Here is a 15,042-nt window from a genome sequence, read left to right as displayed (position 1 = left end):
GGACTCCTGTGGCGGGCCGGGCGCAGTGCATGCTAATCAAGGTCGCCAGGTGCACGGTGTTTCCTCCGACACATTGGTGCGGCTGGCTTCCGGGTTGGATGCGCGGTGTCTTAAGAAGCAGTGCGGCTTGGTTGGGTTGTGTATAGGAGGATGCATGACTTTCGACCTTCGTCTCTCCCGAGCCTGTACGGGAGTTGTAGCGATGAGACAAGATAGTAATTACTAATAATTGGACACCACTAAATTGGGGAGAAAAGGGGGTAAAAAAATAAAAAAAGAAGATGCCTTGTTGGCCGTACAGTGCTTGTCGACAACCTGCCTTTGATTGAATCCCTGTTTGTGCCCAACCTTCCCGGCCCAGTAAAGACTCACCATGGAGAGGTAGCAGAGGTGTTGGCACACTTGGCAGCGTCGGTCTGAGGGGTCGAGCCTCAGCCACTGGCGCTGGATCCTCCTGCTCTCTGACGAGGCCTGGTTGTCATGGCTACAGTAGCGGGCAACAGACCGCAGCCCGGCGTCAAACAGATCCCTGCGCTGTCTCAACTCTGTATCCCTGGAACAGGTAGAGCAGACTGGTGTATCGTCTGTCATCAATGGCTACTGTTTACTTCTTTTTTTTAAGTTGTGGAAAGGGTCAATTTGAGATAGGTAACATGTTGTACTTTTAAATGAATGATGTATAGCTATTGATTCTTGAGTGGTTACATTTCTCCAGCCCCACCCCACAGCTGTTTATTCAACAGGTGGTGACTGCTGTTTATTCAACAGGTGGAGGGGTGACTGCTGTTTATTCAACAGGTGGTGGGGTGACTGCTGTTTATTCAACAGGTGGTGACTGCTGTTTATTCAACAGGTGGAGGGGTGACTGCTGTTTATTCAACAGGTGGAGGGGTGACTGCTGTTTATTCAACAGGTGGAGGGGTGACTGCTGTTTATTCAACAGGTGGAGGGGTGACTGCTGTTTATTCAACAGGTGGAGGGGTGACTGCTGTTTATTCAACAGGTGGAGGGGTGACTGCTGTTTATTCAACAGGTGGAGGGGTGACTGCTGTTTATTCAACAGGTGGTGACTGCTGTTTATTCAACAGGTGGTGACTGCTGTTTATTCAACAGGTGGAGGGGTGACTGCTGTTTATTCAACAGGTGGTGGGGTGACTGCTGTTTATTCAACAGGTGGAGGGGTGACTGCTGTTTATTCAACAGGTGGAGGGGTGACTGCTGTTTATTCAACAGGTGGAGGGGTGACTGCTGTTTATTCAACAGGTGGAGGGGTGACTGTTTTGTCATTTTTTGAATCCCAGATTGCCCTTTTAAGAGTAGAATTACATTCCATGTATGATGATACTGTGATCTACAATGATAATACTGCTATTAATACTATGACCTAAAATGATAATACTGCTATTAATACTGCGATCTACAATGACAATACTGCTATTAATACTGTGATCTACAATGATAATACTGCAATTGATACTGTGATCTACAATGATAATACTGCTATTAATACTGTGATCTACAATGATAATACTGCAATTAATACTGTGATCTACAATGATAATACTGCTATTAATACTGTGATCTACAATGATAATACTGCTATTAATACTGTGATCTACAATGATAATACTGCTATTAATACTGTGATCTACAATGATAATACTGCTACTGATACTGTGATCTACAATGATAATACTGCTATTAATACTGTGATCTACAATGATAATACTGCTATTAATACTGTGATCTACAATGATAATACTGCTATTAATACTGTGATCTACAATGATAATACTGGTACTGATACTGTGATCTACAAATATAGTACTGCTATTGGTACTGTGATCTACGAATATAGTACTCCTATTAATACTGTGATCTACAATGATATTACTGCTACTGATACTGTGATCTACAAATATAGTACTGCTATTAATAGTGTGATCTACAAATATAGTACTGCTATTGGTACTGTGATCTACAAATATAGTACTGCTATTAATACTGTAATCTACAAATATAGTACTGCTATTGGTACTGTGATCTACAAATATAGTACTGCTATTAATACTGTGATCTACAATGATAATACTGCTACTGATACTGTGATCTACAATGATAATACTGCTATTAATACTGTGATCTACAATGATGATACTGCTATTAATACTGTGATCTGCAATGATAATACTGCTATTAATACTGTGATCTACAATGATGATACTGCTATTAATACTGTGATCTGCAATGATAATACTGCAATTAATACTGTGATCTACAATGATAATACTGCTATTAATACTGTGATCTACAATGATAATACTGCTATTAATACTGTGATCTACAATGATAATACTGCTATTAATACTGTGATCTACAATGATAATACTGCTATTGATACTGTGATCTACAATGATAATACTGCTATTGATACTGTGATCTACAATGATAATACTGCTATTAATACTGTGATCTACAATGATAATACTGCTATTAATACTGTGATCTACAATGATAATACTGCTATTAATACTGTGATCTACAAATATAGTACTGCTATTAATACTGTGATTTTCAAATATAGTACTGCTATTGGTACTGTGATCTACAAATATAGTACTGCTATTAATACTGTGATCTACAATGATACTGTGATATGGAATGATAATACTGCTATTGATACTGTGATCTACAAATATAGTACTGCTATTGATACTGTGATCTGGAATGATAATACTGCTATTGATAATGTGATCTGGAATGATAATACTGCTATTGATACTGTGAACTACAAATATAGTACTGCTATTGATACTGTGAACTACAAATGTAGTACTGCTATTGATACTGTGATCTACAAATATAGTACTGCTATTAATGCTGTGATCTGCAATGATACTGTGATTTACAATGATAATACTGCTATTAATACTGTGATCTACAATGATAATACTGCTATTAATACTGTGATCTACAATGATAATACTGCTACTGATACTGTGATCTACAATGATAATACTGCTATTAATACTGTGATCTACAATGATAATACTGCTATTAATACTGTGATCTACAATGATAATACTGCTATTAATACTGTGATCTACAATGATAATACTGGTACTGATACTGTGATCTACAAATATAGTACTGCTATTGGTACTGTGATCTACGAATATAGTACTCCTATTAATACTGTGATCTACAATGATATTACTGCTACTGATACTGTGATCTACAAATATAGTACTGCTATTAATAGTGTGATCTACAAATATAGTACTGCTATTGGTACTGTGATCTACAAATATAGTACTGCTATTAATACTGTAATCTACAAATATAGTACTGCTATTGGTACTGTGATCTACAAATATAGTACTGCTATTAATACTGTGATCTACAATGATAATACTGCTACTGATACTGTGATCTACAATGATAATACTGCTATTAATACTGTGATCTACAATGATGATACTGCTATTAATACTGTGATCTGCAATGATAATACTGCTATTAATACTGTGATCTACAATGATGATACTGCTATTAATACTGTGATCTGCAATGATAATACTGCAATTAATACTGTGATCTACAATGATAATACTGCTATTAATACTGTGATCTACAATGATAATACTGCTATTAATACTGTGATCTACAATGATAATACTGCTATTAATACTGTGATCTACAATGATAATACTGCTATTGATACTGTGATCTACAATGATAATACTGCTATTGATACTGTGATCTACAATGATAATACTGCTATTAATACTGTGATCTACAATGATAATACTGCTATTAATACTGTGATCTACAATGATAATACTGCTATTAATACTGTGATCTACAAATATAGTACTGCTATTAATACTGTGATTTTCAAATATAGTACTGCTATTGGTACTGTGATCTACAAATATAGTACTGCTATTAATACTGTGATCTACAATGATACTGTGATATGGAATGATAATACTGCTATTGATACTGTGATCTACAAATATAGTACTGCTATTGATACTGTGATCTGGAATGATAATACTGCTATTGATAATGTGATCTGGAATGATAATACTGCTATTGATACTGTGAACTACAAATATAGTACTGCTATTGATACTGTGAACTACAAATGTAGTACTGCTATTGATACTGTGATCTACAAATATAGTACTGCTATTAATGCTGTGATCTGCAATGATACTGTGATTTACAATGATAATACTGCTATTAATACTGTGATCTACAATGATAATACTGCTATTGATACTGTGATCTACAATGATAATACTGCTATTAATACTGTGATCTACAATGATAATACTGGTATTAATACTGTGATCTACAATGATAATACTGCTATTGATACTGTGATCTGGAATGATAATACTGCTATTAATACTGTGATCTACAATGATAATACTGGTATTAATACTGTGATCTACAATGATAATACTGCTATTGATACTGTGATCTGGAATGATAATACTGCTATTGGTTAAATAGTTAAACCCACCTGAGGTCTTTGAGAAGTGAGGTCATGGTACTCAGAATGACACCATTCTCCCGTTTGGATTCTGACATTGCGATCTGGTACAGCAACTTCTCCATGGAGAAGGACCTCTCTATGCGTCGACATTTCAGCTCCTGGGAAGGAGAGGTAAGAGATATTTGAACATTTGATAGGACAGGGTCTTTTCACAACATATCCCAGTTCAGATTAATGGAGGTGCTCAGTTTGGTAAACCCTCGCAAATCCCTCCTTTCATGCAGTAGATGTGTAGGGAACTAAGATCCATGTGGATAACAGAATCTTTGATACTGAATTGACCAGCGGAACACTGGGTACACAGAGGCACTCTCTACCCTCAGTTTGTCCACTCTATCTGAACTGACTGACTGACAGACAGACTGACTGACTGACTAAACTAAGCTGGTTAAGTCAGACTTTAGAGCCTGGTTTACCACCCCTTCGTGAGGAGCTTTCAGGACTGGAACTCAGTCAAACTGGCCACCCCAAGATGTACAGGAGCATGGAGAGGTACAGGACAGGTACAGGAGTTCATACTCTATGTGGTCAGACCCCTAAACGAAAATGGATTTTCGTTAATTTTAGCAAAGACATTTATATCATTTTAAAATTGTCTTGAATAACAATATATATATATTTTATTTATTGTAACAGAAAAGTAATTCAGATTTTTTTTTTAATGGAGAATTGAATCTGTATTAATGCTGAAGACCAATACTTTAAACAAACTGATCTTGCAACTTTATCTGTGAAAACAACATTTAACATGCCGATGCCAATGACTAGTAACACTATACTAAATACTACAGTAATGTTAGCATGGCACGTAACATTATAATACATTATGTACTGAATTAAACTCTACTCTTCTTTCAACTAATGGCTTTTCCTTCAAGCATTGGTACGACGGGGGGCTCCAACCTTGGCAGCCTGGTATCCCGTGTTCAGCCACTGGGGGGTGGCGAAGTGCACTGTCTCGGAGACGCTGTAGCCGCAGCACACCTTGGAGACGAACGCCGCCGGGAAACAGACGACGAACTGGCCACTCTGCTGGACGGTCCGGTGCACTTTGACCCCCGCTCGACACAGCACCTCCGGAGAGATCTGGCGGGAGGGAGAGAGACAGAGAACATGTATTACCTAACGACCAAGTCTACATCCCAAATGGCATTCTGTTCCCTATATAGTGCACTACTTACACCCTGTTCCCTATATAGTGCACTACTTACACCCTGTTCCCTATATAGTGCAGAACTTACACCCTGTTCCCTATATAGTGCACTACTTACACCCTGTTCTCTATATAGTGCAGAAATTTTCACCAGAGCACAGTGTGTATGTGTGGACAGTGTTTCTGTAGTCCATGTTTATACTGTAAGGGGGGGGACAGTGTTTCTGTAGTCCATGTTTGTACTGTAAGGGGGGGGACAGTGTCTCTGTAGTCCATGTTTGTACTGTAAGGGGGGGGGACAGTGTCTCTGTAGTCCATGTTTGTACTGTAAGGGGGGACGACGGTGTTTCTGTAGTCCATGTTTGTACTGTAAGGGGGGGGGGACAGTGTTTCTGTAGTCCATGTTTGTAATGTAAGGGGGGGGACAGTGTCTCTGTAGTCCATGTTTATACTGTAAGGGGGGGGGGGGGAACAGTGTTTCTGTAGTCCATGTTTATACTGTAAGGGGGGGGGACAGTGTTTCTGTAGTCCATGTTTATACTGTAAGGGGGGGGGGACAGTGTTTCTGTAGTCCATGTTTGTACTGTAAGGGGGGGGGCAGTGTTTCTGTAGTCCATGTTTATACTGTAAGGGGGGGGACAGTGTTTCTGTAGTCCATGTTTATACTGTAAGGGGGGGGGGGACAGTGTTTCTGTAGTCCATGTTTATACTGTAAGGGGGGGGGGGGACAGTGTTTCTGTAGTCCATGTTTGTACTGTAAGGGGGGGGGGGGGGAACAGTGTTTCTGTAGTCCATGTTTATACTGTAGGGGGGGCAGTGTTTCTGTAGTCCATGTTTGTACTGTAGGGGGGGACAGTTTTTCTGTAGTCCATGTTTGTACTGTAGGGGGGGACAGTGTTTCTGTAGTCCATGTTTGTACTGTAGGGGGGGGCAGTGTTTCTGTAGTCCATGTTTATACTGTAGGGGGGGGGGGGGACAGTGTTTCTGTAGTCCATGTTTGTACTGTAGGGGGGGGCAGTGTTTCTGTAGTCCATGTTTATACTGTAGGGGGGGGGGGACAGTGTTTCTGTAGTCCATGTTTGTACTGTAGGGGGGGCAGTGTTTCTGTAGTCCATGTTTATACTGTAGGGGGGGGGGGGGACAGTGTTTCTGTAGTCCATGTTTGTACTGTAGGGGGGGGGGCAGTGTTTCTGTAGTCCATGTTTAAACTGTAGGGGGGGACAGTGTTTCTGTAGTCCATGTTTATACTGTAGGGGGGGGGGGGGGGGGACAGTGTTTCTGTAGTCCATGTTTGTACTGTAGGGGGGGCAGTGTTTCTGTAGTCCATGTTTATACTGTATGTGTGGACAGTGTTTCTGTAGTCCATGTTTATACTTTAGGGGGGGACAGTGTTTCTGTAGTCCATGTTTGTACTGTAGGGGGGGGACAGTGTTTCTGTAGTCCATGTTTATACTGTATGTGTAGACAGTGTTTCTGTAGTCCATGTTTGTACTGTAGGGGGGGACAGTGTTTCTGTAGTCCATGTTTATACTGTATGTGTGGACAGTGTTTCTGTAGTCCATGTTTATACTTTAGGGGGGGACAGTGTTTCTGTAGTCCATGTTTGTACTGTAGGGGGGGGACAGTGTTTCTGTAGTCCATGTTTATACTTTAGGGGGGGACAGTGTTTCTGTAGTCCATGTTTGTACTGTAGGGGGGGGACAGTGTTTCTGTAGTCCATGTTTATACTGTATGTGTGGACAGTGTTTCTGTAGTCCATGTTTGTACTGTAGGGGGGGGACAGTGTTTCTGTAGTCCATGTTTATACTGTATGTGTGGACAGTGTTTCTGTAGTCCATGTTTATACTGTATGTGTGGACAGTGTTTCTGTAGTCCATGTTTATACTGTATGTGTGGACAGTGTATCCTGCAGTCACACCATGATGTTGTTCTCCAACATCTCCAGTCCTGGGGTTCCATTAGCCTGCAGTAGTGTGTGAACCACCTTGTCCAGCTTCACCTTCTCCTCAGCAGGAATACAGTACCTGAACACCGGGTTACATGGGTTATTGGGATCTAATTGTGTATCACTATATGATAACATGTTGGAGTTAGTGGACACATGTCATAGCACTAGTAAATCAAAAATATCCTTGTCTGGCAATGAAGCTTTATTTTTTATTGTAGTTTTATAGGATTTTATTTGAGCTCAACAATTACATTAAGGGGAATTTTATAAGGGGAAAGATTTGCTTTCGGAATTGTGTAAATATTTTCAATATTATTCATTTCCATGTTGGCTCGATACCCGGAAATGCCATTGTCTGGAGAAAAGGATCCCGATTTCAAACTCTCCAAAAAAGTGTAATTATATATATATTTTTAACTGGCAATAATTAATATTAACTGAAAAAGGATCTTGTGTAGTTATTTGCAATAGCCCTTATCTCGAAACTGTGATTCCTAAAAGATGTGTCTGGAGATTTGGTCAACTCAAATCAGGAATGAGCAGGGTGAGCACGACCATAATGACCTCTTATTCAAGTTCTCATTACATGTAGTGCAACAAGACCACTTATGGTCTGGAAAGTTCTCTACTATCTGATATGTTTTAAACAAACAATATAGAAATCACCACGGTAAAAGAAAATATATATTTTTGTCTAACGTTAACTCCGTCAGAGTGCTGAAAGAATAATTTAATATATTTTACAAATGTAAAATACTTTGAGGCAAAAATGTCTGTTTTGAGTATCTGTTGTCAACTCCGTCACCGATGGCTAAACCACTTATGAACTTTAAAAAAAAAAATTGTTATAAAAAAATATTTGAATCACTCTTCTGCAACACATGGTTAAACTATTGACATATTTGCTGTGATAGAGCTATGGGATCATGTTTCCTTTATAAATGTTGTTTTATGCCAAAACGCTAAATGTTTTATGTTCTGAATCTAGAAAAACATGCCAAAATGCTAATAAATGTTTTATGTTCTGAATCTAGAAAAACATGCCAAAATGCTAATAAATGTTTTATGTTCTGAATCTAGAAAAACATGCCAAAATGCTAATAAATGCTTTATGTTCTGAATCTAGAAAAACATGCCAAAATGCTAATAAATGTTTTATGTTCTGAATCTAGAAAAACATGCCAAAATGCTAATAAATGTTTTATGTTCTGAATCTAGAAAAACATGCCAAAATGCTAATAAATGTTTATGTTCTGAATCTAGAAAAACATGCCAAAATGCTAATAAATGTTTTATGTTCTGAATCTAGAAAAACATGCCAAAATGCTAATAAATGTTTTATGTTCTGAATCTAGAAAAACATGCCAAAATGCTAATAAATGTTTATGTTCTGAATCTAGAAAAACATGCCAAAATGCTAATAAATGTTTTATGTTCTGAATCTAGAAAAACATGCCAAAATGCTAATAAATGTTTTATGTTCTGAATCTAGAAAAACATGCCAAAATGCTAATAAATGTTTTATGTTCTGAATCTAGAAAAACATGCCAAAATGCTAATAAATGTTTTATGTTTTATGTTTTATAAATGTTTTATAAAATTAGCCCCGGAGCATTATATAGCGTTATAAAAATGCTTTATAAAAATGCATTTGGAGATTTGTATTTCATATTTGAATAATGTAACGATAGAATTAAACAAACAAGGTCTTCAAACACTTGGACAATAAATGTACAAATTAAATTAGCATTTTATGGTGTCTGACTGAGTTGACATAAATCCACTTAGTTGTAAATTTATGAGAAAAACATTTCTGAATTAGGAGGTTGTTCCTTTACATGGTGTGATATATATATTATTTGGTCTATCAGATATTAAGACAAATATTTGTGGAAGAAAAGTTTATATTGTACCGTCTTTCAAGGATTCCTGGCACCTCGGGGGGGGGGGGGGGGTATATGGCCAATATACCACGGCTAAGGGCTGTGTCCAGGCACTCCACTGTCGTGCTTAACAACAGCCCTTAGCCGTGGTATATTGGCCATATACCACACCCCCTCGTGCCTTATTGCTTAAATATATACCATTTAGCAGATTTATCCAATAAAGACTTACGTCATACTGCATACATTTTACGTATGGATGGCCCAGAGAATCAAACCCACTATCCTGGTGTTGCGAGCGCCATGCTCTACCTACTGAGCCATACAGCGTTTCCTTCATACTGTACTGACCACGCTCAGGGAGTTCTATTAAATCAATCTCCACCAGTTCTATTTGACCAGGCTTGACTAACTGACGCTGAGCTCCATTGGCTGTGGCAGGTGGTGAACCTGAGTGACCGTAGGATTAAACTAGGAGAGGGCAGTGAGCAGTGAACCACTACTTACCAAATGCAGTCAGCACCCGTGTGTAAGTAGTCAATGTATGGAAGGCGGTGATGGTCTCGCGACCAGCATGAGGTAGAGAAGACCATGCCGATGTTCAGCCAAGGAATGGTGACTCCTGTACAACCACAAAGGAAGACACAGTAGACTGTCAAGATGTTCTAGTCAGTTCAAGTTCACTTAATTCATAGCAGAATGTTATTGAATTGTGTCACCAAAAATGAGGATATACGGTATAAAACAACAACAAACTAACGCAACATACATTCAAGGAACTGTTGTAGTTAAGCTTCAGTCCTTCAGTTCACTCTGCAGCTACTTACAACTGTCTGTATTACAATACATGTCATCCTGTGTAAGAGGAGAGGGTCATAGGTGTTGATGATTACCTGGCACAGCACCAAGATGGCGTAGGATGGATCCTGAATTATTGGGAAGGATTGTAAGGTTCCATCCATGTCTTGAGTGGAGACAAGAGAACAGAACACATATTTTATGCATGTCCTTATAGGGTTGTAAAATTCCCCTAACTTTCCAAAAATTCCCCGGTTCTCCAGAAATCCCAGTTGGAAGATTCCAGGAATCAGGAGGGAATAAGCAGGAAATTCAAAATCCTCCATTCATGTGATAGGATAATGCCGTTAGGCCCTTACTTTGAAAACGTCTCAGACTTTCCAACTGGGAAGCCACTCCCATGAGTTTTAGTGTCCACTTTCCCACAGTGCACGGCAACATGACATTCCCTCTGCTCCACGATGTTCCAGTACTCCTGCTGCAATCACAGACAGAAACATTATTGCATTAATGTAGATGAAAAAACGAGTAGTGACAGTAGATCACACAGTGGGATGGCTGACAAGAAAGACAAGAGGAGAGAAGAAATATGTCAATGACCTGATCAGTCATCTCCATACTACTTATGGTCCCAGTGAATTATACTACTTATGGTCCCAGTGAATTATACTACTTATGGTCCCAGTGAATTATCCTACTTATGGTCCGGTCCCAGTGAAATATACTACTTATGGTCCCAGTGAAATATACTACTTATGGTCCCAGTGAATTATACTACTTATGGTCCCAGTGAATCATACTACTTATGGTCCCAGTGAATTACACTACTTATGGTGTGGTCCCAGTGAATTATACTACTTATGGTCCCAGTGAATTACACTACTTATGGTCCCAGTGAATTATACTACTTATGGTCCCAGTGAATTATACTACTTATGGTCCCAGTGAATTATCCTACTTATGGTCCGGTCCCAGTGAAATATACTACTTATGGTCCCAGTGAAATATACTACTTATGGTCCCAGTGAATTATACTACTTATGGTCCCAGTGAATCATACTACTTATGGTCCCAGTGAATTACACTACTTATGGTGTGGTCCCAGTGAATTATACTACTTATGGTCCCAGTGAATTACACTACTTATGGTCCCAGTGAATTACACTACTTATGGTCCCAGTGAATTACACTACTTATGGTCCCAGTGAATTATCCTACTTATGGTCCCAGTGAATTATCCTACTTACGGTCCCAGTGAATTACACTACTTATGGTCCCAGTGAATTATACTAATTGTGGTCCCAGTGAATTATACTACTTATGGTCCCAGTGAATTACACTACTTACGGTCCCAGTGAATTATACTACTTACGGTCCCAGTGAATTACACTACTTATGGTCCCAGTGAATTATACTAATTATGGTCCCAGTGAATTACACTACTTACAGTCCCAGTGAATTATCCTACTTACGGTCCCAGTGAATTATCCTACTTATGGTCCCAGTGAATTATCCTACTTATGGTCCCAGTGAAATATACTACTTACGGTCCCAGTGAATTATACTACTTATGGTTCCAGTGAATTACACTACTTATGGTCCCAGTGAATTATCCTACTTATGGTCCCAGTGAAATATACTACTTATGGTTCCAGTGAATTATACTACTTATGGTCCCAGTGAATTATCCTACTTACGGTCCCAGTGAATTATACTACTTATTCATTATGACTATATGGTTGCGTCCCAAAAAGCAGGGCCCTGACCAAAAGTAGTGCACTAAGGGCCGATTCAGACTTGAAATAAGTAGACTTAACATGGATTTATGTCTATAAAATATGGACAAGTCCATTTTTTTTATTTTTTTTTATTTAAGTCCATGTTAAGTCAACTTCTCTGAAACCTGAATAGGGCCTTAAGCAGTGCAACCTACGTAGCAGGTATATAACAGTTTGGGATATGTAGACCTTACCTCCACCTCAGCCGTCCCAGGCTCCTTATTGAAACACATGTTCATAGTGTTCCTGGCTGTCCTGTAGAACGTAGTGAGAGAAACCGACTTCCCCTGCCATAGAGAAACACAAAGAGAGGGCTGAGACCTTACAGTCCCTTTCAAGTTCCCTGATACACAGTCAATGTAAAGATTATCACAGCAAATCATCAACACAAAGAGTGTACGAGCTTATGGACCGAGGTGTTTTGATATCCTGCCAATCAAATGACTCAGAAGCACAACCAAAGAGACTAGTAAGACCATACAGGAAGTCGTCTTTTATGTCCCTTGATACACTGTCTCCGTCCCTAACGACATCCTACTTTTGAACAGGCTCTGGTCAAAAGTAGTGCATCAGAAAAGGGAATAGGAATGTGATTTGGGACGCAGACTGTCAATGTAACGATTATCACAGCCAACCAGATGGGAGAGTTAGTTGAACAGCCAGACAAAAATGATACATGTGGATGTCACTGTGCTGCATGACATCATCTTCCTTCCTCTCCCCGCTGCTGCCTCAGCACATTCTGAAGGGGAGTCTTCCATCCAGACGGTTTTCTCAGGTTGCCTCCCAAATGGCACCCTATTCCCTTATCCAAATGGCACCCTATTCCCTTATCCAAATGGCACCCTATTCCCTTATCCAATTGGCTAACTATTCCCGTATATAGAGTACTACTTTCGATCGGAGCCCTAAGGGCCCTGGTTAAAAGTAGTGCACTAGACAGGGAATTGGGCACCATTTGGGACATAGGCTCAGATACACGACAGACAGCTGGGCAGGGACAGAGACTGACAGCCTGTATGAATGTGCCAGGAAAATCCCTGGTTGGTTGGACTACAGTCAGTCACTGTAAGCTTTCCCACATGTGTGGAGGAGATTGCTGTATTTCTTATTATGGCCCAATATATTGATTTCATATGGGTCCAGCTATGCTGGCATTCACAGACAGAATAGTCCCTACGAGCCAGGTTTAAAAAGTAGGAAGTCAAACTGAGAGAGGAAACGCTAGAAGTAACTGATACTACAGGAGAACTAACTGATACTACAGGAGAACTAACTTATATTACAGGAGAACTGACTGATACTACAGGAGAACTAACTTATATTACAGGAGAACTAACTGATACTACAGGAGAACTAACTGATATTACAGGAGAACTGACTGATACTACAGGAGAACTAACTGATACTACAGGAGAACTAACTGATACTACAGGAGAACTAACTTATATTACAGGAGAACTAACTGATACTACAGGAGAACTAACTTATATTACAGGAGAACTAACTGATACTACAGGAGAACTAACTTATATTACAGGAGAACTAACTGATACTACAGGAGAACTAACTTATATTACAGGAGAACTGACTGATACTACAGGAGAACTAACTGATACTACAGGAGAACTAACTTATATTACAGGAGAACTGACTGATACTACAGGAGAACTAACTGATACTACAGGAGAACTAACTGATACTACAGGAGAACTAACTTATATTACAGGAGAACTAACTTATATTACAGGAGAACTGACTGATACTACAGGAGAACTAACTGATACTACTGGAGAACTAACTGATACTACATGAGAACTGACTGACACTACTGGAGAACTGTAACTGATATTACAGGAGAACTAACTGATACTACTAGAGAACTGTAACTGATACTACATGAGAACTGACTGATACTACATGAGAACTGACTGATACTACAGGAGAACTAACTGATACTACAGGAGAACTAACTGATACTACAGGAGAACTAACTGATACTACTGGAGAACTGTAACTGATATTACAGGAGAACTAACTGATACTACAGGAGAATAACTGATACTACAAGAGAATTAACTGATACTACAGGAGAACTAACTGATACTACAGGAGAACTAACTGATACTACAGGAGAACTAACTGATACTACAGGACAACTAACTGATACTACAGGACAACTAACTGATACTACAGGACAACTAACTGATACTACAAGAGAACTGTCTCTGATACTACAAGAGAACTAACTGATATTACAAGAGAACTAACTGATATTACAAGAGAACTAACTGATATTACAAGAGAACTAACTGATACTACAGGAGAACTAACTGATACTACAGGAGAACTAACTGATACTACAGGAGAACTAACTGATACTACAGGAGAACTAACTGATACTACAGGAGAACTGTAACTGATACCACAGGACAACTAACTGATACTACAGGAGAACTGTAACTGATACTACAGGAGAACTAACTGATACTACAGGAGAACTAACTGATACTACAGGAGAACTAACTGATACTACAGGAGAACTGGAACTGACACTACTGATAAGAGAAGTGTGAGCAACAGAAGATCATCATGGAGCATCAAGACAGAGACACTGGCAGTGATAAGTTGACATGAGGTGACGTGTTGTCAAAATGAGGTGTGTGTGTGTGTGTGTGTGTGTGTGTGTGTGTGTGTGTGTGTGTGTGTGTGTGATCGTGTGTATGTGGCCTCTGTGCTTCCAGATGTGCAATGACCTATATTCGATGTGAGAGCAACTGAACCAGGGATATTGTAGTTCTGCCGCCAGGCACTAACAGCTATACACACTGTATTGACAGTGCTGCACTGTATTCAATCTGCCCACACACAGCTACCACAGAGCTCATTAACCAATAGACTTAACCAATCGAATA

At 39.2% G+C, this 15,042-nt stretch overlaps 1 protein-coding gene across 4 annotated transcripts in view; it reads right to left on the bottom strand.

Moving 5' to 3' along the window:
- LOC149984336 (protein Jumonji-like) overlaps nucleotides 1-15,042 on the bottom strand; it is a 99,957-nt gene that overhangs the window by 4,449 nt on the left and 80,466 nt on the right. The window contains exons 10-18 of one of the 4 annotated variants that reach the window (XR_016491843.1): nucleotides 12,322-12,414; nucleotides 10,709-10,827; nucleotides 10,445-10,515; nucleotides 10,059-10,173; nucleotides 7,639-7,744; nucleotides 5,471-5,653; nucleotides 4,984-5,103; nucleotides 4,535-4,665; nucleotides 373-553 (exon numbers count right to left, since the gene is read on the bottom strand). Coding sequence is in view for 2 of the 4 variants with exons in the window: in XM_090220401.1 (XP_090076527.1) it covers nucleotides 373-553; nucleotides 4,535-4,665; nucleotides 5,471-5,653; nucleotides 7,639-7,744; nucleotides 10,059-10,173; nucleotides 10,445-10,515; nucleotides 10,709-10,827; nucleotides 12,322-12,414 (999 nt within the window). In the remaining 2 variants the exon portion in view is untranslated. Of the gene's footprint in view, nucleotides 1-372; nucleotides 554-4,534; nucleotides 5,104-5,470; nucleotides 5,654-7,638; nucleotides 7,745-10,058; nucleotides 10,174-10,444; nucleotides 10,516-10,708; nucleotides 10,828-12,321; nucleotides 12,415-15,042 lie in introns of all 4 variants that reach the window. The other 3 variants (XR_016491842.1, XM_090220401.1, XM_090220406.1) reach the window with 3 other exon arrangements.

The sequence above is a fragment of the Oncorhynchus mykiss genome, chromosome 3, assembly GCF_057628025.1.
Source record: "Oncorhynchus mykiss isolate SJ-2025 chromosome 3, ASM5762802v1, whole genome shotgun sequence".
Taxonomy (NCBI): domain Eukaryota; kingdom Metazoa; phylum Chordata; class Actinopteri; order Salmoniformes; family Salmonidae; genus Oncorhynchus; species Oncorhynchus mykiss.
The sequence above is the reverse complement of the archived record's forward strand: the minus strand, read 5'-3'. Positions and strand labels throughout refer to the sequence as shown.